The sequence below is a fragment of the Nansenia antarctica genome (assembly GCF_963989245.1).
Source record: "Nansenia antarctica genome assembly, chromosome: 5".
Classification (NCBI taxonomy): domain Eukaryota; kingdom Metazoa; phylum Chordata; class Actinopteri; order Argentiniformes; family Microstomatidae; genus Nansenia; species Nansenia antarctica.
In genome coordinates, this window is record NC_137690.1 from 64,341,617 (window position 1) to 64,366,500 (window position 24,884).

Below are 24,884 nucleotides of genomic sequence, written 5' to 3' on the forward strand. Positions count from 1 at the left end.
ATACCTTAGATGTAATTATAGCAATTCATAATTCATCAGGCACACAAATGTTTATGAACATGTATTTAAGTTTAAGAATGCATTCAACACAACTTTTTTTTATTAAAATACTTTTTAATGTTTTTTAAATGCAAACAGCAGTATCTAATTTAACAAAACTTTGGCAAAAAGGCAAGACAAATGGGTGCAGAAACACATGCAGATGCAGCATCCAAAAATTTCTAATTTCCTTCCCTGGAGGAGTCACAGGAACAACACACATCTAGTAGGACAGTCCCAGAACATAAGAGAACATCTTAAAAAGACCCGCCTGAAAAGGTGTGGTTTTCGCAAGGGCCTTAAAAAAGTCAATGCGTGGCCAGGGGTGGTCCAGGTCCAGTGGTCTAGCACCGCAGTCTTTTTTTTAAATTAAATGTGTTTTTCTGATTTTATCCCTTTTTTCACCCAATTTAGTATCCAATTGCACCCAACCTAGTATCCAATTATCCCCTGCCTATTGCGTAGGATCCGCCGCACGACCCCGTGGCCGGCAGCCCCAGAGGAGATCGCCAGGCAGACTAGCTGACTGGCTCCTCGAGCCCAGCACCGTTATTCCGGCACCCCGGGGGCGCTGTTGCGCGACGGATCCTTGTCCGGAAATAGTCCTATACCGCCCTCTGGAGCGGCCGCTCAATATGCCGCTCCCTGTGTGCCTCGGCCATATCCGGGTCTGGCGAGACCGGGATTCGATCCCAGTCCCCGGTGGGCAGCTTGCACTAGTGGCTGGTGCTTAGACCGCTACGCCACCGCGGGGCTACGTCTGTGCAGATTTCTATCTGAATCTGAAGCTCACCTTTTAACTAATGATGTCTTTCACACCTAACAGGTAACTTGGTAAACATGAAGAAAATGGAGTCCAGGATTTGGTAGGTTCCCAGGTAAACTTGTTTCTTCCACATACCCTCAAAATGTCACTGAAATTAGGACGGATATATTTGGAAATAATCTGACACTCCTCCTCACCATGTACATGTAGAGCCCACTCGCACATACACAGAGGTAGACAAACTAACATAAACAACTATATACATTAACATTAACATTAACATTCAGTCTTCCTCTTCCTGGTTCCTCTGGCCAAATGGCAGTGTGGTTTGACCACGGTCAGGGTCTTTCAGGCGGATGATTCGGATCATCTTGTTCACTGGGAGTGAACTAGGGGAAGACAAACCAGCCATTTAACCACATTTTGCTAAATGAGCCTAGCTACATTGTGCTCTCATGCTAAATTAGTCTAGTTACATAATGCTCTTATGCTAAATTAGCCTAGCTAAACAATGCCCTTATGCTAAATAAGCCTATCTACATTGTGCTCTCATGCTAAATTAGCCTAGCAAAATTGTGCTCTCATGCTAAATTAGCCTAGCTAAACAATACCCTTATGCTAAATTAGCCTAGCTACATTGTGCTCTCATGCTAAATTAGCCTAGCTAAACAATGCCCTCATGCTAAATTAGCCTAGCTACACCCCAGATATGGATCTTCTTGATGTTAAAATATATAATTGTTTACATTCTTTAACTTCTTTGAGGCAATTCAAAACCCAAAATTGTCAAGAGATGTGATGACAGAAGAAAAACAAACAAACAAATGTACCGTATTTTCCGGACTATAAGTCACACTTTTTTTCATAGTTTTACATTACCGTCTACAGCCGCGAGAGGGCGCTCTGGGCTTGTGACAACTATATGCTGCTCCTGTACCACTGAAGAAATTAACTGAAACATTAACGGGAGCTTGGTGAACTTGTTTACTGGTAACTTGCTTGTTGGACTCGCTGGCTTGTTATGTTAATTTAGCCTATTCAGCCCAGTATGTTCTTTATGCTATTGTGTAGCTGAATAACTGTTAATGTGTCACATTAACATACCGGACACCTATTCAGCCTGTTGTTCTGTGTGCTATTGTGTAGTTGAATAACTTGCTTTTCCAGATTAAATGTCTGTTCTTGGTCTTGGATTTTGTGAAATACATTTCTAAATAAATGCGACTTATAGTCCAGTGCGACTTATATGTGTTTTTTTTTTCGTGGTGTATTTTTTACTGGTGCGACTTATACTCCGGAGCGACTTATACTCCGGAAAATACGGTAATGGGACGTGACAGTACCTCATGGTTTGCGGGGTGAGGAATATGAACTGGCGGAAGGACTGGCTGTTGGCGATCTTCAGCATCATGTCCATGGATATCCTCCGGTTCACCATGTCCTAAAAAGTGCCAAAGACACTTTAGATCAGTTACATTAGATCAGATTCAACTTTATTGTCATTGATTACAAGTACCAGACAACGAAATGCAGTTTAGCATCTAACCAGAAGTGCAAATAGTGATATAAGAACAGTGATAGGTACAGTATGGCAGTTTAGAGGTATACACAGTTATGAGCTATGTACAGTTAATTACAGTTACAGTCAGTTAGTCCCATTTCAAATGTAGTCACATACTTTTCTCACAAATACGCTAACACAAGATAAATGGGTCAAGACTTAAAAGCCAGTTAATTTCATGAATGTAAAATGTCACCATGTAGACGTCAAATTCATCAAGGCAGCGGAAGGGGGCTTCGGTGATGGCCCAAAGGGAGAGGACGAAACAGACAGTGGAGAAGGAGCACAGGGACAGGGACAGGGACCGCATGTCACTAAAGGCCGCCTTGTCACCTTGACCTGGCTGGACCTGAGAGAGAGAGAAAGGGAGGGAGGGAGCGGGAGAGTGAAGAGAAGGAGTTTATTTAGTGATCTATGTATAGAGAGGGAGAGAGATCTATCCATCTATCTATATACAGTATATAGTTCATAAACTGTAGGCTGGCAAATACATGAAGGAGCTGTGGCTTGTCCTTACCGAGATGGTCATGGTTTCATTATTGTGGTCGAACACCATTCTTCCTGTGTAGCCTCTCTGTGATAGCATGTCGTCAAAGGAGTACTGACAGCGTAATGACAGTAACCTGGAGAGAGGCGAGCGACAATTGAATTCAATATCAAATTCAAATTTGATACAGGACCTTATGCTTGCCTGCAGCACCACCCAGTGACCTCTACGAGACTGTTATGCGCTTTTTACACTTTTGTGACGACCTGAACCGCTTGGCTCTGCTCAGTTTAACTTAGCTTGGGTTCAGCAGTAGGGTTGGGTACCGAAAACCGGTAATGGTATGGTACCGCTTACTTTACATTCGGTACCTACCGAACCGAATTGCAACAGAGATTTTGGTTCCTCGTTTCGGTTCCTCTCTCTCGCCCCCTGGTGTCCGAAACGGACGTTACATGCAACAGTCAACCGCCCGTTAAAGTTCCACTCAGTGCGTGTAGTGGTGAGGAGCTGAGCAGTTGAGTGACAAAGAGTTGTGCCTCAGCAATAAAAAAGTAAAAAGCTGTTTAATGTTGTCGACCGTGTTATTATATAGCTACAGTGTTTCCTCTATGGGCCGCCACAAATAAGTTTTCTCCGCGACTAATTGATTCAGTCCACTAAGTCAACGTTTTCTCCTCAGGCTGCGCAACGAGAAAGGCAGCGAGGTATTATGACCGGAGAACAGTAAAAAAGCAGATTGAAGCTAGATTTAGGCCCGCTTTCAGACCTACATTTCGTTCCGATTTAGGGAGTACGGTAGTAAGTTACAATATGTTACAATGTTGCACCTCCTCTTGGTTTGTGTTCGCACTGAAGTCGAGACTGAACCGCTCTCAACACGCGCGAGGCAACGCGCTTGCAAAACAGTTTTGTGATTGGTCCGAATTTAGCGGGAAATTTGGATTTCAGGAAATCCCTCTCCCTGTCCCTCTCTCCATCACTTTAGCAACGACACAGTATTGGCAGGGGAAAAGAAGGTGAGTCGAATTTTTATTGACAACGGATTTGTATGCTGGAAAAACAAGCAGCTAAAATTCAGGGAACATTTGGACAATAAGAGACACAAGGGAGCTGTGGTCACATGGTCTAATTACAGGGCAATATGCGTGGGGCAAAAATAATCTATTGCCTCTAAAATCCTCACGAACAGAACGGCGGAGGTACGGGAAAACAAGGCTCATGTCGGTGTCATCAAAGGTAAAAGTTGGTTTTCTCAGTTGATAATATTATGCATTACCTTGCATACCTTGTTATGTACCAAATATACCAAATGCCCCATCTGACTGTCACACTGTGATTTTACTTTTAACAGTTAGTGAGTAACGTTAGCCGGTTTTGGGCGTGTACTCTCTTGTAGGCCTACTTCGTATTGATGAGCTGATGTCTTTTCAGTGTGTGTGTGTGTGTGTGTGTGTGTGTGTGTGTGTGTATGTATGTGACAGTTTATATTCTACGGATGTTGTTCAGTGCTGTATGCGTGTTCCCGGTTCTGTGTGTACAGCACTCTTGTGTACTTCATATTTGATGAGCTGATTATCTTTCACTGTGTGTGTGTGTGTGTGTGTGTGTGTGTGTGTGCATATCTGTCAGTCACATGTATATTATACGGTAACCTATGTTCAGTGCTGTATGCGCGTTCTGCTGCAGCTGTAGCCTCAGGATATCTTGGTATTTGATCACCTGCTATATAAAACATCGCCGCATTAATGGCTTAACCGCAATTTATTTTTTATTTTATTTTTGCCACCCTCTAGTTTTTGGTGAAATTACGTCTTGACGCGCGTGCGCGTTTCATGCGTGTGCACGCGGAATATCGCGTAAGTGACCACCCCGCCACTAATGTGAAAAATCCTGGAGGAAACACTGAGCTATATATATATACATTTTTAAAATCAAAAGTACCGATTTAAGTAGCGTTTCGGTACCGGTACCGTTTATAAAGTATCGGTTTGGAACCAGTATCGGATAAAACCCAAACGATACCCAACCCTACTCAGCAGTGTGAAAAGGGCATAACAGACTTGATACCTGTGTCTGATAGAAACACGGTGTGACATTCCCCTATCCTATCCTGTTATCTAATAGGACAAGAAGAGAGAGATGCGGTCTGTGGGATCCACCTACGTCCTCAGTGTGGTGTAGTCGGTTAGCCTCTCGTTTATGATAGTGCCCAGCATCTGGGTGAAGCGGTTGAGGCTCTTTACCTCCCGGGCCAAGGTCTTGTAGCTCTGCTGGGCCTCATGGAATTGCCTGAGAAGGGAGGAGAGACGTCATCATTGTGTGGACAGTTTCTCCAAAGTGACTTACAAATTGGAGGTTACAGGGACAGTCTCCCTGGAGTAACTGAGGGCTAAGTGCCTTGCTCAAGGGCACACTAGTGGTGGTGTTTACCCAGGTGGGTCAACAGTAGTTTACCTGATGACCGTCTCGCGGTCTCCCTGCTGGTCCTGCTGGGTGCTGATCTTCACCTTCAGGCGGCTGATCTCGCTGTCCAGATTCCTGGCCGAGCGTCGCACCTCCAACCGCTCAGGGCAGATCTCAGAAGCTATTTCTACGGCGGTCTGGAGCACACTGCCCTCCATGGTGCATAGGTTCCGGTTGGCATCCACAGACTGCCTCAGGTTCTGCTCCTCCGTCCTAGGTTGAGACAGACAAACATTCAGCTGTCTCAGTTCCTAACCCTAACCCTGCATTTCTAGCGCCATGCTCTAACGGTACCAATTAAGCCACGCAGCACCATCTGACCATCTCTGATATGTTTGTAGGTAGGTGATTACACAAAGTTAAGTAAAACAATATGAAAATGCACTGCACATCAGGCAAACGCTAGTTGCGGTATTCAATCCCAGTTATGTCTCTTTGTGAAATTGGAGCCCCCAGCGATATATATTGCGGAGCCTGTTCCCTCAATACTCAGTATACTCTTCTTCCTCTTATGCCATTTAGCTGACGCTTTTGTCCAAAGCGACTTACATTGCAGTGAGTGCATACATTTTTAGGTATATATGTTCCCAGCGGGAATGAAATCCCCAACTAGGGATGTCCCGATCCCACTTTTTCACTACCGATACCGATACCTGGGCTTCAGGTATCTGCGATTCCGATATCAATCCGATATTTGTATTTATTTTTTTACTCCTGAATAATAACAAATACTTCCCCAGTATAGGAATGAATGGACTTTATTGTCATTGCTACAGTACAGGTACCAAACAACGAAATTTAGGAGGGGTGGCTCCCCTGGTGTTAGGAAAGAAAAAGAAAAAAAAACTTTTAGAAAAAAAATCACAAGAAGGGAAGGAGCTGGTTTACATAAATAAAGGCTATGTACACTATCCACTGTACTATACTGTACAGACAGACGACTAGGGTTGTCATATTGCACAATAGTATTATTCCACATTTATTTAAAGTGTCGCAGTTTGCAGGCTTGAAATGTACATGTTTGTGCCTCAGCACTACACCTGATTTTCTTTTTCAGTCCAGCAACACTCCACAACAACAGTTGGCTATTAAAGACTGCCAGCCTTTATTGAAGCAACAAAAACAGTACTCTGCAGTACAGTGACCAAGTTAAAACAATTTAGCAGCATTCAGCATTGTAAAAAAATAAATAATTACTGTCTGATTTCTAGTTTTAGTGCCTTCAGGTTTTTATTCTATTTATCTTCTCTTACAAATGGCATGCAATTATAGCACCCTTTTTTAAAGTGTAGCCTGGTGACACCCGCTGGTGAGACCCTAAATCAGTCGCAGAATCGAAGGGGTCAAAAAGTGAAACTTATTGTGTCAACAACATCTGGTTTTCGTTTTTTTTTCATAACAGGCAACTTGAAGTTTTAAAGTAGCCACTCAATATAATATACGATCCCGTTTAACGATCACTACATTTGTGAATTGGATTCACTGTTCTCGTTTGCCGTAGGCTACCGGTAAGTGATAATGACTTGTAAACATACTTTCGTTTTAGGACGTGTTCAATTCAATTCAATTCAATTCAACTTTATTCGCCATGTGCAGTGCACTAGGAACATGACTTGGTATTCTCCATGCTGAACAAGCTACAGTACATACAAACAGCAAGACGACAATACAACAATACTCAAGACAATATATACAGTACCAATATGAGTGAACAAATATACTGTACAACTTAGTGCAAGAACATGTAAAGTGCAAGGTGCAATGATCAGGAGTTATTGAGGAGGGCTATGGCTTTGGGGAAGAAACTGTTCAAGTGGCGTGATGTTTTTGACCTGATGGCCCTGTACCGCTGTCCAGAAGGGAGTAATTCAAACAAGCTGTGAGCTGGATGTGAGGGGTCAGCCTGATCTGGAGCTATGGAGGTCTGTGATGGGAGGCAGGGGGCAGCTGATGATCCGCTCAGCTGTCCGTACGACTCTTTGTAGCTTGGCCTTGGATCGAGCAGACACAGAGTCATACCAGACAGTGATGGAAGATGTTAGGATGCTCTCTATGACGGCCCTGTAGAACTGGACCAGGATGTGACGACTGATGTGAAGTCTCTTCAGCTGACGGAGGGAGAACAAACGCTGCTGGCCTTTTTTAACTAAATGGGTGATGTTGTTATCACATTTTAGTTTGTTGGAGATGGTCGTGCCCAGAAACTTGAATTGATCCATTATTGTGACAGGGGAGTTATTGATGACCAGTGGAGAGTTGAGTATTTTTCCAGAAGTCCATAATCACCTCCACTGTCTTGGTGTTGTTGAGTTCCAGGTTATTGGCTGCAGACGAGGACACCAGGCGGCCGACCTCCTTCCGGTAGGCAGTCTCGTCATTATTAGTGATGAGGCCAACCATGGTGGTGGTGTCATCTGCATATTTGATGGTCTTGACAGATGTGTCACCAGAGGTACAGTCGTTGGTGTACAGGGAGTAGAGCAAGGGGGAGAGCACACAGTCCTGAGGAGCACCGACAGTGTTAACTGTGCGGCGCTGAGACAGGTGAGGGCCCATCCTGACATACTGTCTTCTGTTGGTGAGGAAGTCAGTAATCCACTGACAGATGGAGGGGTGACTATTCAGCTGGGCCAGTTTATTGTGGAGGAGGTCAGGAATGTTGGTATTGAAGGCTGAACTATAATCCACAAACAGGACTCTGGCGTAGGTGTTTCGATTGTCCAGGTGTTGCCGAATATAGTGGAGCGCAAAAGCAAGGACAGTGTGTTCATCTAATAGACCTATCGCTAAGCCACGCCCCAAAATAGAAATTGTCCAATCATATCACAGCAAAAGTCAAAACAGGCAGAAAACTCGGACAAACAACTTGCAAATATCTGATGGTGAAAAGCTTCTAGACTAAATATTCTTGTCATCTTTAAAAAACATGTCTATTACTTGCTGTGGTAAATCAGAAATGTGCCAACTCCCACCATTGTAAGTCAGTGAATGTCATTCAGTCGCGGTCGGTCAGTCAGTCACTGTCAGTGAGGCGTTGTTTGTTTGTCTGAGTTTTCAAAGGGGGTGTGGCTTAGCGATAGGTCCATTATTGTAGTTATGTGTTTTTAGCGGGTCGATGTTCTCTCAGCATGTTGTGATGTTATAAAAACGCAGTTAGACTTTCGTAGCTATGTATCACTGTTAGCCGCTAGCTGTTAGCAGCGTTTGTTGTTGTGGTTTGATCAGTCACTCTTCTCCTGTCACATTCTCATTCTTGAGGTGCACCAACATTCAAATACTCATGTCGTCTTTAATGCCGTGGATCGGATCGGGACATCCCTACCCCCAACCTAAGCGTTGTTAACACCATGCTCTACCAACTGAGCCACAGAGGACCACGTTGTGAGGTATACTCACAACATGCGGGTTTGCTCCTCCTTGGCGCGGGCCACAGCCAGCTGAAACTGGTCTATCTGCTGTCCCAAGGTGGAGTCCTGGAAGCTGAGAGCGTCCAGCTCCGTCTGTAGCCGCTCCATCCGCTCAGCACGCACCTGGGTCTCTGCACCCGAAGCCTGGCTGATATTGGGGGTGGGTGACAGGGAGACAGAAAAGAGAAATTGGAAAGATAAATTCCAAGTGGTCAGTCACAGAGTCATTCCCCTCCCCTCCCATGCCATGACATTAAATGAAAGAAACTTTGAAAGCAAGAAGAATGATTATAAGAAAATATGTGTGAAAGGTAGGGATGCACCGATACCGATACCAGTACTCATATTCGTAAAACTCGTATTCGTAAAACTGTGATACGATACATCCCCCTGATACCACTTTACGGTGTTATGCCAAATTACTCTCCCGCAGATTCCTGGTACAGCAGGGTAAACATTCACCAAACATAATATACTGTATATGAATTAAGATTAATTTGGAAACCATAATACGAAAAATATGCTAACATTTAAAAAAAAAAAAATATATATATATATATATATTTAAATGTCGGTACGAATACGTGTATCGTTACACCCCTACTGGAAATTAAGATATCTTTCACTAGAGTGTCTGAAATAAATATACACTATTTTGTATGAAGAAAAATAGGAAAACACTTTCTAAACACATTTTCTTACTACAAGCTACTCTGTTACTAGCATAGAAACGGCCACAAAGTTTGAGCATTAACAATGGTATTACGGCACAATAATGGTATTACTGAAGCTGTTTCACATTGTGAAAAAGTACATCAACAGCCTGTTTACTTTATTTTATGAAGTGATTTGAAGGCAATAGACAATAGATTAATTCTGACAATGTCAGACTAGCTATTACCAGCTAAAATATTATAGTTATAATTATATATTAATATATGTTTTCAATGTCATTGTTAGAACTGTAGTGGTATTATTAAGTACTCGGTAACAGTATTTGGTATTGGCAAGTACCCAAAAGTAAGACTTATACTTGTAATCAGTCTGAAAGAAAGTGGTATCAGTTAAAGGAAGAATGTGTGAAAGGTAAAGGAGAACGGGGGGGTGGAAGTGCTACCTCAATTTGAGCTCATCAATTCTCCTGGAGAGCTGATCCATGTCCTTCTCCAGGTCTCTTAGGTTGGTCTTGGATCTGTGCACACTGGTCTGGGAAAGAGTCACAACAACTAAGACGATCAAGCGAACAAGAGAGGGCCAACTCCTGTGTGTTGATAGAAACCCCCAAAGGTCTTGTTTAATCTATTGTAGTTCTTAAGGTTGTAGTTCAAGGGATTTGTAGTATAGTCATAAGCTACGGATGGATCCTAATGGCTAGTTACAGCTTGGGTTATGGTTACGCATATTACAGTGCTCTCATCTCAACGATCATAGCCCTAGGGGGTATTCCACGTACGTTGATAACTACATCAGCGATTCGTTGAAAAAGCCTGGTTCAAGCTCATCTCGATTGTGATTTAAGACTCAACTCGTTCCAATAATCCAGTTCCGGCTTGTCTCGTCAATGGTAACTCAGTTCTGGTTTATAAAAATGCTGGCTTTAGTAGTAATAAGCAGCCCAGAACAGACGATTGACGAAAAGAAGATACTATGACTGGAAAATGACAGCGCAGCACTCTACTTATGGAGCTTTATGAAGACGAAGATTAAGAAGTAAAAAAGGGCAATATTGCCACAATTAACGAGGCGAGGGAAATGGCTTGGCAAAACATTTTCTGACAGATTAAATACGTACGTACTACTAGCCCCTACTAATTGTTTTATTTAAAATTTTTCATAAATGAACATTCACTACTGTGGTTATATTAGCAGCATGCTATGCAGGATCAGATCATCGGGATGGCATTGAGTGACATTGAGTGGTATTAACTGCTGCCGTCAGATCATAGTGTTCTTTTAAGATGGGGGTTATAATCCCCCTGACATAACTACAATGGTGTTTGAAGCCTTTCTGACTAGTAATGATGTTCTTCTAGCATTGTAGCTGGCCCCTGAATTTGGCATAGATAATTATTTCTTATGATTACTGATGGATAGATGATTCACTTACTTAGACAGATGTATTTATTGTAAATCGATTTGCATGAAGGATTCTGTTAAATGCACCCCCAAATGTTAAATGCCCCCACACATTAAATTAAAGTCAACCACTCTCTCCTGAGGCAAGGATCGAACCAGCAACCTTCTGAATGCTAGCTGCCTTAACCCCTGTGCCAGACACCCCGCTCTGCTATTTTTGATGCAAGCTGATACAGATACCTATCTATTTATACCTTTTTTCTCTATCTATCTATCAAACTATCAATCTATCTAAAAAGGTCGGACATAATGTTTCCAAAGAGTCTCTTGACGGAACTGTCTTTCGGGATTTTGTTTCCGCCTGTAAGACATTTTTAACACACATCAGGTTAGTTCTGAGGCATAAATTGCCATGGTAACTCAATAGCAATTTCTTTCAGCCACATTCAGGGAACGGAACTCCGAGTGAAATTATCGCGAATTATCAAAACAAGCCTGGATTTTCCTTTATCAGCGTTCATGGAATACCCCCCTGGTCATCTCAGCTATCATAGCCCTTGTGGTCGTTCTGTGCTCTGGTCTTGTTACGGCAGTTGTTGTTGCTGTGTTGTTGTTGTTGTTGTTGTGGTTGTTGCTCTGTGCTGTTGTTGTTGTGGTTGCTCTATGTGGTTGTTGTTGTTGCTCTGTGTTGTTGTTGTTTTGGTTGTTGTTGTTGTTGTGGTTGCTCTATGTTGTGGTTGTTGTTGTTTAAAGCTCACCCCAGCGATGTTGGAGAGCTTTCTGCTCTTCTGGGCCTCGTTCCTCAGCTCAGTCCGCTGGGGCCGCATCTCCTGCACCCTCACAGTGATGGACTCCAGCTGGTCGTCGATCTCCTTGTATATCCTCTCCGCCTCCACCACCTTGGCCTGGACAGGAATTGAGGTGAACAAGAGCACCAGCGATTACAATCAGTGGAGGGAAAAATGGCAATGAGAAAACATAAACCAACAGGGCAACCCATCACTTTTGGTCTAAATAATGGAAAATACTACCAATAACTGTAGGTTTTGAATATTGAACTGGAAGGTTAATCAAAATGCCAGACCAAGTTGAAATGTAGGACCACAGGTTTGGAGCCATAACTCGTCTTAGGGTTTTGGCCTGTAAATAAGAGGTCGACCTTACCTTCCATTCGTCCACTTTTTGATCGTATTTGGCAGTGGACTTCTCCTCTGATTCAAGCCTGTCCTTCAGGGGCGTCACCTCCTTCTCCATCTCTGTCACCTGGCACAGAGGGACACAAGTGGTGTCAGTAAGAAATCACTGAACACTAGGACAGCCGTGCCTTTTTTACCTACTATAAGAACCGCCTCTGGGGTCAAATGACCATAGTCTTTACAACGGGAAGCTGCTATTTACATACAACGACCCCTAGTTGGCCGGCTTGTAAATTAGCCTGCCTCCTACACAAACATTGTTTTATCGAGTGCAAAGATATAACATTTATTTTACTCACCCACCCATGGCTGTTCTATTGTTAAGTAGGAACTGGACACTCATATTTTGCATAGTGTACTACTAGATTTCTCTCTCTCTCTGGCAAATCGTCTCGGTACCAGAAAATAAAATGTTATTCTTAGTATTGTTAGTATCATAGGGATGTAGTTGCTTATTAGCCAGTCTAACACCATCTGAAATTGTGGGACTAGAGTTTAAGTTGTTCAGTTATCTCTATATTTCTATTGAAGGTCTATGATCTCACCAGAGCCCAGGCCATTTGGTTCTTCAGCTCGTTCAGTTTAGTGTGCAAGTCTTCCAGCGACACCAGGCTTTTGTACCTATCCTGTTTTTCCAAATACGTCTTTCTGAGGTCGTCCAATTTCTGAAGCACAGGAGCACACAGACAACACGGAATGTCAACACAGTTAATAGCTCTCAGGCACAAATGTGTTTTTGTTAAGAAACATTGATTTGATCAGGACCAATTGGTGGCTTAGATTCAAAGCTGATTTTTGATGAATAGATGTACGAGAGAGAAAGGATTGGTGACTGTGTGAGATGCGGAAAGACATAAGCGTACACACACACACACAGTCGATCATAAATCAAGTCAAGACAATGCCTACCTCCACTTGTTTTGCTATTGTGGTCAAGATGACATTCTTAGTCACCATGACGTAGTTCAGATCCTCCTTCATCTGTTCCAGCTGTGTGACTTTCATAAAGAACTAGGGACAAAAACACAATCAGATCACCAACAGTGGGACTCTAACTAGAGATCCACACGCTTAAGTTGGATCATCACGCATACTTCCCATTGACATCAATGCAAGATTTACACAAATCAAGTCACCACAGGAAGGGTTAACTTAAATTACTGTGACCTGTACTGTATTTGCACTGAACTGTTCTACTGCTGTAATTCCCCATTGTATGCGGAAGCATGCTGAATGGAAGGGTTGTGTGCAAAATAGTGTTGTTCCGATACAATTTTTTTATCCCGATACCGATACCTGACCGTGCAGTACTTGCCGATACCGAGTACCGATCCGATACCACGGCGTTTGAAAAAACAAAACAAAAAAACATGTTTTTTGAGCCGCATACTCACCTTGATGTAAAATTATTGCTAACACTTAGTCTGGCACTGCTCAAAACCTTTGTAAAACTCGTAGGGCCAGTTCCACAGACAAGGCTTAAGCCTAGTCCTGGACTAAATCACACTTTCAATGTAAAATCTCTATTGAAAATGCTTTTTAGTCTAGGATTAGGCTTAATCCTTGTCTGTGAAACCAGCCCGTAAAGTTTTTGTAAAACTTAAGTAAAAATTTTTTTAAAAAATAAATAAAAATAAAATGTAAAGTACTCGCCGATACCGATACCAGCATTTTTGTGCGTATCGGTGGCCATGCCGATACTAGTATCGGTATCGGAACAACACTAGTGCAAAACACATGTCCTTGAGATGCGCAGTGTCCTTATTTGGAGATTGTTCATGAGTGTTGATGTTACCCCTCAGCCTAGTATCATAACTGCTGACATCATAACTGCTGATATGAAGAGTCTTGTAGCTTCAGCATCTTGGGTATCATCTGACCCGTTTTGTATATCCTGTTGTAACATTAATAGTGTACATGCAAAACTAATTGTATAAGGGGGCATGCCACTGATGTTCATGGGGACACTTGGGGCGTGCTTACCTAGTGTGACTTAACTGTGCTCCCTGCTGCAGCAATAAAATAAAGCTTTTAGAAGTTTGCAGTCATTTGTCAGTACTCTCTTCGTTGATAAGAAATAGATTCCCACACCAGATTCCACCCTAACTATGTAACGGCAGTTTTCTATTGCTAAAGGAAAATCCAGGCTTATTTTGGTACATCTCGCAAGATTTCTTTTTAAATCCAGGCTTATTTTGAAAAGCTTGCAAGACTCAAAAATAAGCCTGGATTTTCCTTTAGCGACGTTGATGGAATACGCCTCTGTACTCATTTCAATCTCTTGAAATGAGATTGAGGTAAAAAAACCTAGGAAGTCTTCTACCCGTAACAAAATATTTGCATTTCACACTGCTATAACATTTGCATTGGATATCTTAACATGTCAGTGGTATTACTATTACTGAGGGCTTTGGGTCATACCTTGTACTTGTCCCCTTCACCTTTGGAAAGCAGAAAATGCTTGCTCATCTCTTGAGTTAAGATAGTTATAGGATTGTCCACCTTATGGGAAAAGAAAAAGAACAACAACAAAAATATTTGTAACGTGTAAAATAAATACTCATCGATTCCAGTGTCAGTGATACAGCGTCATCAAATAATTTCAACACATTATAATAGGAAGGTAGCAGGTGATGAGCAAGTCATACAGTACCTGGATGTTGAAGGTATCCAGAATGTTCATGAGCTCCTCCTTTTTCGTGGAGACCACCTGACCTGCAAGTCAGAACCCAGTGTAAAAGTTACATCTGATTTTCAGTAAATGAACGTGTGGAATGCATTACTATCCCAAATGAATGGTTATATTTTTTCTGAGTGGGGCAATCGCACTCTGATATGTCATTTTTATTGGATAGAGATAGTGAAGATACACAGGAAAGTAAGGGGAGGGTATGCCAGCAGGGCACAGGCCGGATTCAAACCCATGCCGACATGGACATAATGTGTGCACTGTAGGCCGTGGTGCTAGACCACTGGACCACCCCGGGCCACACTATCCCAAATTAACCCTGTGCTACTCACAAGCTTGGTGCATTGATTTAAAGGAAAGATTCACACTGAAGTTACAAGCATATATCCAGTGACTTCAAATGCGTGCTTGAATGAAAGATGCACAGACTGAAGAGGTGTATCCCTAAATTTTTGGGACATTTACCACTTTTGTTCTTGATTTTGTAAGTCCTCAGACCCTCACGGGTTATCTTGAGGTCCACAATGATGGCCGAGCCAAACAACTCGGGTTTGTGGGCGTCTTTCCCCCTGTTCCGCAGTGTGATGGAAACATCGGCAGAGCTGGAAAAAGAGAAGATGACAAAACAGGGTAAGCTTTTTTTTTTTTTTTTTCACACAATTAAGATGCCCTATTTTAAGGATACTATGTAAAAAAGGTGTTGTTATTTTGTGACATCAAGCCTTTTTTGGTGGTTACAAATTGACGGCGACCCTAAATGCCAGACCTATTAGGACTAATAGAGCTTCTGATGCTGACTAATGGCGCTTTTCCATCAGCAGCTCAGGTCGGTTCAGCCCGCTTTGGCCCGCTTTTGATCAGTTCTGGTTTTCCACTATACACAACAGACCCGGAAATAGTAGGAGGAGTAGGCGATAGTAGGCGGAGTTACGCGTCATAACAGTGCGCCATGGTGGTGACGTATATTTTCACGAGACACAACACAGCCACAACAACAGCGACATGGAGGAACTTGCAGCTATCCTATGCCTTTCCCTCGGCATGTGGTATATTATTAACCGTGTTTTTTTGGAGAGAAAGAGAGAGAGGGAGAGAGAGGAAACGATTTGGCGAGAGAGAAGACAGAAGACAGAGGAATGCTGAAAAGAGAAAGAAACTTATGTGGGCTATCGTAAGGAGCGACGATGTTGGCTTTGATCGTCGGCGTAAACAACAAACACAGGTGGGTTTTGTTATCCTTCACGGCTATTTCTAGTATATGACTGGTTTGGGTTTATTCCGAATTTACAAAACACATTATCTCTGATCTATTCCAGATGCCTAATTTTTTGCGAAATCTTCGCAGCGCCCCGTCAGCGTGGGCCATCAACAGAGCTAACGAGTGGTGGGATTTCGTGGTCCCTGATTTCACCGAAGCTCTGTAGGTACAGAACTTCAGAATGTCGGAGGAAACATTCATGTATCTGTGCCATAAACTTCGACCAGCCATGGAGAGACGAGACACAGCCTTCCGTTTGTGTGTCCCCCTCAACAAAAGAGTAGCGATGGCACTGTGGAAATTGGCGACCAACTCCGAGTACAGAAGTGTATCACATCTGTTTGGTGTCAGTATCACAACTGTGTCCCAATCCCTCGGCATGTGGTATATTACTAACCGTGATTTTTTGGGAGAGAAAGAGAAAGAGAGAGAGGAAGCTATGTACACATAATAAAGTCATGTTTTTTGAACCCTTAAAACCACTGCCTTCACTTGTCTGCTTTATGAACTGTAGTATCATTGTGTGCCGTGTTATTCACGGACAAACACGGTGCCCTTTGCGGGTTAATAACTTCGGTTTACCGTGGGTTAGGATAACAATTCAAACGTGTCCGGATAGGGGAGAGGACAGGGAATCCAAAACCATTTGAATGGTGTAGATCCTACACTCCTATCAACGTCGACAGTGCGGAGCGAATTCCCTGTTAAAATGTTTCTCTGCCCCCGCTGTCAACGGGACTTTGAAACAGCAGCAAGCGGTGCTGCGAGCAGCAGCGGCCGGGTGAACTCCCGGTTCATCGAGTTTGCGGTTAAAAGCATAACTTCTCGGGGTGTCAGCGCGGTGGTTAAGGGCTCAAAATGACCGTAGACCGATGGTGAAGTTAGCAAAGGAGTATTGTGTTTGTACCACCTCCACAGCCGGTGTTATTCACGGGCAAAGACGGTGCATAATAGCGATTTTTGTGTTATGCTTGTTGTAAATAAAAGTTCTATGATGCATTGAAATGACATTAAACTAAGATAATACGATGGTCAGCATAATTTTTCGAATCTTTATTAATAAGCTATTACAGAAACTGTAGTGACATTTTCCAAGAGCGAATGTGGTATTTCAAGATGGCGGTTAGTGAAGAAATCTATGAACATGGGATGATGATTTCCATTGACCAATCAACGGTGTGCAGCGTCACACGTCACACGCAGCCTGGCAAAAAGATCCGGATCTAAAAATGTAGACCCTGGTATCGAAGGGTAGCTAAAGAAGCGACCCGACCCGACCCGACCCGGGCCGACATATGGAAAAGCGCCAAAGAAGCAGGCCCGGCCTGGCCCTGTAATGGAAAAGCGCCATTAGGCATTTTCAATATGATCGTGCATTATAAACATGGCACCCCAAAGAGGCACGCTTTTCTTAGCAAGTGTGATGGTGTGGATATGATGTTACGCAACACCATTGCAGCTCAGGTGACCTACTGTATGACTGAAAAAACCCAAGGCAGTGATTCAACTCGGACAGTTGCCAGTTATGGGTGAATGTTTAAAACGATAGTTCATCTACATGACATCATGATACATTAGGTTCCTTATCATGGACAGGCTTATTAGAAGGTTTTAAATGATATGCTGAAACGCAGAAAGTTTGGAAGTATTTTCACCAAACTGATGAATTCCATGTGCAATGCAAATTAAGTGATATCAAGCTCTTCTATCAGTGCACGCTCCCATGAGAAATCATATGCTCTTCAAGCACAAAGAAACACTCCCAGTGGGGGACAAGCAGCAGCAATGTCGCATCAGATATTTTGCCAATTCAAAGCACCGCTGTGACGCCCACCAGAACCGAACAGGCAAACGCTCAATGCCTCAATGATAAGCCAAGATATATTGCCTCTCAGCTTCGTGGAGGAAGAAGGCTTCAGAGATTAGCCAGCCCCTCTGATAGGGCTTTCACACCGGCAAGGAACCGTTCCCGTTTGCGTTCTGAAACCTCCGAACCTTGGTGCTGTCTGGCGAACCAGCCTGCGTTCATACCAGTGTAACCAGAACTATCCGCGTCATCAACGATGGGTGATGAAGGGGCGGGATAAACAAAAATGTCACAACTAGATGGCAGCTACTTCACGGAAAATGAGGATAATATCTTCCACTACACTACAGTATCTGAAATAAACACTATTTTCTATGAAAAAATCTACCTGCCGGTTCCAGGCGTGGTTCGCGAACGCGATTCCTTGGCGGTGTGAAAGCCCTATTAGTGCTTCTGAGAGATTTAGGGTTAGTACTGATTTAGTACTGATGACCGGGTGAGAAAGTTACCTTTCTCCTTCTTTCACAAAACATTTCAGGGAGGATCCTCTGTCTGTGGTCTGTGCTTTTCCACCCAGGGCAACTATAAGGGCAGTGAGAATGGCACTCTTTCCACCTGTCAGTTTAAAAACAATATATTAAAAACAAATGGATGTGTGCAACACAGAGGACACACAACGCAAGCAATCAAACCAATCAGTGTGGGATTACAAGAAAGTAATACAAACACAGAAACATGCAATACAATAGTAGGTGGAGAGAAAATACGAAAAGCGTCTTGTTGTGACATTCAGGATGGACAACAATGCAGTCATGGGAGCAAATGATAAACTCACTCCCGTTGTTGCCAACAACAAAATTGATATTGGGTCCGAAGGTGAAAGGTCCCAGCAGAGAGTGACACATGAAGTTCTTCAGGGTGATGCTCTCGATAATACCCACATCTCCAGATGACTTATAACAAAACAGAGAGAAGAATAGTCAAAACTGCTTATTGCTCAACATGTAGGCTAACATATGAACTCCAGGTGATTATTTTACTCTACTCATTGTATCTGACATAAAGCCAGTACCCCTTAAAACGAATAGTTTTTTTAGCATTAATTAAATAAACAATAGTTTATGTCAGTAATGTATAAGTACAATCTGAGAACCGAGAGTGCTCCTCATCGTGGAAAACATCACGTCACTGCCACCTACCTGCAGGGATGTAGATGGCAATGGTAGGCTGAGATCCACTGTGCCACTGCCATCCTCAGATTCCGGCTCCGCGGTCCGAGCCCGTTTCTGGGGGGTTTCAAGAGTGCTCTTCCTCTTCGACATCCTGCCCCTGGCCAGGTCTGTAACATTAGTATGCATTTAACCAGATATAAAACTAACTGTAAGTGAACCAAAACCGTATAATAATTCTAATTATAATACAAACCTCAACAAACAAAAAGAACAGAACAGAACAAAGATACGAGCAAGCTGGTAGACCTTCCTCAGAGAAGACGGCACACTAGCTCCCGTGGATTTCCGCGCGCAACGTCAAAAATTACTGTCATGTGATCTCCAGGGTTGCCAGATTGGGCGGGTTATCACACTGGTCTGGAAAAAAAAGAAATTGGGCGGTTAGGGCTGAATAAATAGCATTTAGGCATCAAAATGTCAGTGCCTGAAAGTTACAAAATGCGTGAAGTTTTCTTTGATGTAGAAAAAGCATATGATATGATATGGAATGAGGGGCTTTTGAATTAGAGGTAATGTTTTTATCTGGATTATGGATTTCTTTAATAAAAGAACCATCCAGGTAAAAGTAGGGAGTCCAATAGATGAGGTGGGAAATGGAACACCGCAATGGAACACACTTGTCTGAGTTCATGGCTTCCACACCGTCAACAGGTTATGGGCCCAGGCGTGAAGTAGGAGGAAGCAGATGGTCTAGACTGTGCTTTGATGGAGACGAGAGAAATTACGAATTATGAAAGACAAAGCTCAGAAGTTTCGGGGACACCGAAAAGTATCGTGCTGACACAGAGGACAACGTGATGAGAGCGAGTGCCTCCGACGGCCGAGGGAGAGAGAGGACTACAGGATTCGACGCCACGTGCTTCAACTGCGGAGAGAAGGGACACTTCGCCCGGGCATGTCAGCGTGGCGAGCGCCAGAGACAAGTGAAATGGTGTGGATACTGCAAGAGCTCCACACACACAGATGCAACCTGCAGGAGTAAAAGGCAAGACAACGCAAAGCAAGCGGTCGATGAAAAAAGTGACGATGAAGAGGAACACGCATATGCCTTCAAAGCAAGCGACGTCCAGCTAGCCGGTTCCAAGCACAAAGGGCTGATGGTGGACACCGGAGCAACGTCACACATAATAACGGACATACACAAATTCAAGAAGTTCGACGACACGTTTCAGCCAGAGAAGCACTTCATCGAGTTGGCGGATGGCACCAGGACAAGCGGCGTGGCGATCAAAAGGGGCGACGCAGAGGTGAACCTGGTGAATCGCGCTGGGAAAGTGGTGAAGGCCAAGCTGAGGAACGCACTCCTGATACCATCTTACCCACGAGAGATATTCTCGGTAAAAGCAGCTACCGCCAACGGAGCTTCAATCAAGTTCAAACAAGGACATGACGAACTCATCCACAAGAGTGGCACGAAATTCGACATTAAAGAACACAACCGGCTCTACTACTTAAACACTGTGAGTGATGCTCCTGTAGTAACTGATGATTCATGTAACGGCTGTTATGATATCCAAACGGGGCACACAATTCTTGGGCACTGTAATTATGATGATGTTTCCAGGTTACAGAATGTTGTAAAGGGAATGCAGATAAAGGGTAAAATTGATAAGACTAAAATGAATTGTGAAATATGCACACAAGGTAAATTCGTTCAGAGCAGAAATAGGGAACCAGACACAAAAGCGAGGGAAACATTTGAACTTGTACATACAGATTTGGCTGGTCCTATTGACCCAGTAGCCAAAGATGGGTTTAAATATGCCCTAGCTTTTACAGATGACTACTCAAGTGCAGTATCTGTGTACTTCCTAAAAACTAAGAGTGATACGGCGAAAGCTACAGAGAGATACCTCGCAGATATAGCACCATATGGAAAGGTGAAGTGCATTAGGTCCGATAATGGGACTGAGTTTACAGGACAGGAGTTTCAATCTCTGCTTAACAAGAACCGCATTAGACATGAGTTCTCAGCACCGTATTCGCCACACCAAAATGGCACGGCTGAGAGAAACTGGCGCACACTATTTGATAGGGATGCTCCGATTTATCGGCCACCGATTTAAATCGGCCGATTTCACTCCAAATGACTTGATCGGTGATCGGCAAAAATGGCCGATCGCAAAAAACGATCTTTTTTTTTTTTTTTTTTTTCTGGGGAAGACAGATAACTGAACAGAAAACATAGGAGGACGTAACAGTATGTAAACCATGAAGGCCACGTTTATGATGTCTTTTATACAGCCATATCGACTGACTTGGGCTTCAGGCCCTAACTGGGTGATAGGCCAGACTTTTACTATGCCATAAAAATGGGTCTGCGTTTGCTTGGTGCCTAATGGATCAAAACTTTTGTCTAAAAAGCAAAAAATATGTAGGCTATCCAGTCAGTAGGCCTACAGTTATGTATTTTTAAAAAAATCGGTATCGGTATCGGTATCGGTTGATCTTGAGGAAAAAAATCGGTGATCGGTATCGGCCCCAAAAATCCAGATCGGAGCATCCCTACTATTTGATATGGCACGGTGCATGCTAATTGAGAGCAATCTGCCAAAGGAGATGTGGACGTATGCTGTACAGACAGCGGCAGTAATACGCAACAGGTGTTTTAATAACAGAACCAAGCAAACTCCATTTCACACGCTGACAGGCAAGAAACCTAACTTATCTAGGATGAGGGTATTTGGGTCGGCGTGCTACGCATACCGACAGGACAAAAAGAAACTGGACCCACGAAGCGAGAAAGGGATTTTTGTAGGATACGACAAAAATAGCCCCGCATATTTAGTGTACAACCCAAACACTAAGAAGGTCATGAAACATAGGCTAGTGAGGTTTGCCACAAAGCCTGTCCTGGTAAAAGAGACGCAGACAGACCCAATTATGACTGATGATGACTTACCTGGGACATTTTAATAAATTCCTAATCAATTGATTGCGAAATCCAAAGGTTGCCATTTTTTGATGGGCACTCCCAGAACAATTTACAATTGGTTTGAGGTGTTTTGACCCAATATTGGCAGAGTTATTGATCAGGAAAGCCAAATCTCCATAGGGTTTTTGAGTTCTTGAATTTTAATAAATTCCTAATCAATTGATTGCGAAATCCAAAGGTTGCCATTTTTTGATGGGCACTCCCAGAACAATTTACAATTGGTTTGAGGTGTTTTGACCCAATATTGGCAGAGTTATTGATCAGGAAAGCCAAATCTCCATAGGGTTTTTGAGTTCTTGAATTTTAATAAATTCCTAATCAATTGATTGGGAAATCCAAAGGTTGCCATTTTTGGAGGGCCACTCCCAGAACAATCTCCATTGGGTTTTTCACTACTTTTACCACGGTCCCTAAAATGCCGAATGTGAATGTCTGTTGAATGTGGAATATAAAAACAACTTTACCACGGTTAAAGGAAGACTGAAATACAATCATAAACATCAGTTCCCTTTCAATCTTGAATTAAACTAATTTTCTCGGCTGATAACAACATTGTTAATTTTATTACGAGCCACTTTCACTTCGCATGAATTACAGTTAAGTAGGCATTAACGTGTTCGAGTGCGGCTCACATGCCTGTAATAACTTTGCATAACTAGTAGGTAATGTGCGTACGTCAAGTCAAGACCTGACGTAGAGCTACGATCGTTTCCACTGTCAAATTGACTCACGTTGACATTTTATGATTCACTATTTTGACATGGTTTTCTACGTACGCCAAGGGTAAGATCACATTTTATCCATATTCTATAAATGAGGCCCCTGGTGTTAAAGAAATGCCTGCAGTTTACCATGAGTCTGGTCACAATGATTAGATGGTCATTGGTCACAATGCAATGAGTAAGGAAAATGAAATGGCAATAAAATGGGGAAATAAAGGAACGAAAAGAAAATGGAAGTGACAAATGAGAATGAAATGACAATAGCAAAGACAATGAAATTACAGTAACAATTAAATGGAAATAGCCTAGTTTGTTAAATGCTGATGTTCCTAAACATTGTTTTAATGTAACAAATGATCCACTGCTCCAACCAGCCTGTGTTGTAGGTCATATATGGGGAACTGATACAACTGTGTTGTAGTTGTTTAGCGTTGATTTCATCCATGCAACTATGTTGGTGTTTATTGTTTATTGACTCTATAGAACAGTGTTGGTGTTTCATTTTTATTCCATACATACAACTGTTTACTTTTTATTGACTGAAATTGTTAATCCCTGTTCAATGTGACTACCAGGGTCCACAAAAGTGATGCTACTTAACCCTCCTTCTCTCTCTCTCATAGATTGACAAAACCAAAGATGAGATGACAAGGACATGAAAATGGACATTTGTGAAATGTTTGTTCTTGAATAAGTTCCTGAAGCATGTAATGTCCATTGCACTTGTTTTTAACATTTGTGATATTTGAATGTTCCAATCCTGACGAAGCTTGTAACATACCATGCGTTTCACGTTTTAAAACTTTTTAGTTCTGTGATATTTTAATGAATTGAAGAATATTTTTGACTTGACCACTTGAAAAGATTGTAATAAAAACTTTTTCAGTTTTCTTTCGTCTGAACTGTATTGTGTACATTTCAAATAGACTTTTAACTGCAGTTTTCTCATCATTTGGGGCGACCATCTGTCATGCGGGGTAACAAACGATTGGCAATAAAGCCCAATGCACACAGCGTGTGATTTCTGTTGCACGCCAACATTCCATTTTGAAGTTTGAATGACAACAATGGAATGTTGTCGTGCAATAGAAATAGCACGCTGTGTGCATTGGGCTTAACTGTACTAAATTCAAAATAGAATATCCATCAGTTTTGGCTCAAATATTAATCAACTATATACCATGCTTAAGTGGATATTATCTGTACACATTTTAAATCAGTTTTATGGGTTTTAGAGCGAAAATTGGTATTGTAACTGCATTACAAGGGAGACACTGCCATTATAGAATAAACTTGTCAAATCGTGGTTCACAAAAAATGAAAAGGCACACAAGCCTGTCTTTCTTAAACTGTTTATTTAATTACTGATACTTGTTAAAATATTAGTAATGTTGAGGAAATATATTAATTTTTAGATAAATTACGGTCGCCCCAAATGACTTTTTTTTAAGGCTGTGTCCTATTAATTCAACTTTAAAAACACTAAAATCTCTTAATTTTGAGTTTTTGCATAAATGTATATGTACACTACATTCCAAATGTTTGAACAATGGCCAAATATATCCTTATTTTTAGTATTTAAAAATTGGCCTGTTCAAAAGTCTTATCCGTCAATGACCCATATTGTCTGGTCTATCAGAATGATCAGGGTCCTGAGACACGCCTGTCGTTTCTGTCACCTCTGCTCTTATGGATACTTCTCCCCCCAGGTAAGTCATCATCAGTCATCATTGGGTCTGTCTGCGTCTCTTTTACCAGGACTGGCTTTGTGGCAAACCTCACTAGCCTATGTTTCATGACCTTCTTAGTGTTTGGGTTGTACACTAAATATGCGGGGCTATTTTTGTCGTATCCTACAAAAATCCCTTTCTCGCTTCGTGGGTCCAGTTTCTTTTTGTCCTGTCGGTATGCGTAGCACGTCGCCGACCCAAATACCCTCAAGTTAGGTTTCTTGCCTGTCAGCGTGTGAAATGGAGTTTGCTTGGTTCTGTTATTAAAACACCTGTTGCGTATTACTGCCGCTGTCTGTACAGCATACGTCCACATCTCCTTTGGCAGATTGCTCTCAATTAGCATGCACCGTGCCATATCAAATAGTGTGCGCCAGTTTCTCTCAGCCGTGCCATTTTGGTGTGGCGAATACGGTGCTGAGAACTCATGTCTAATGCGGTTCTTGTTAAGCAGAGATTGAAACTCCTGTCCTGTAAACTCAGTCCCATTATCGGACCTAATGCACTTCACCT

At 42.5% G+C, this 24,884-nt stretch overlaps 1 protein-coding gene across 1 annotated transcript; it reads right to left on the reverse strand.

Annotated features, from left to right (window-relative positions):
- Positions 1-1,088: 1,088 nt before the first annotated feature.
- On the reverse strand, positions 1,089-19,074 carry LOC308158242 (structural maintenance of chromosomes protein 6-like; the record flags this gene model as incomplete). The annotated part of the gene is made up of 18 exons (XM_080531836.1): positions 1,089-1,194; positions 2,149-2,246; positions 2,563-2,715; positions 2,884-2,989; positions 5,020-5,145; positions 5,311-5,532; positions 8,716-8,874; positions 9,844-9,932; positions 11,561-11,707; positions 11,967-12,065; positions 12,544-12,663; positions 12,908-13,009; positions 14,420-14,500; positions 14,652-14,713; positions 15,153-15,289; positions 18,262-18,367; positions 18,588-18,705; positions 18,952-19,074. 18 exons carry the CDS (start codon positions 19,072-19,074, stop codon positions 1,089-1,091), a joined length of 2,154 nt encoding a protein of 717 aa, XP_080387962.1.
- Positions 19,075-24,884: the final 5,810 nt, after the last annotated feature.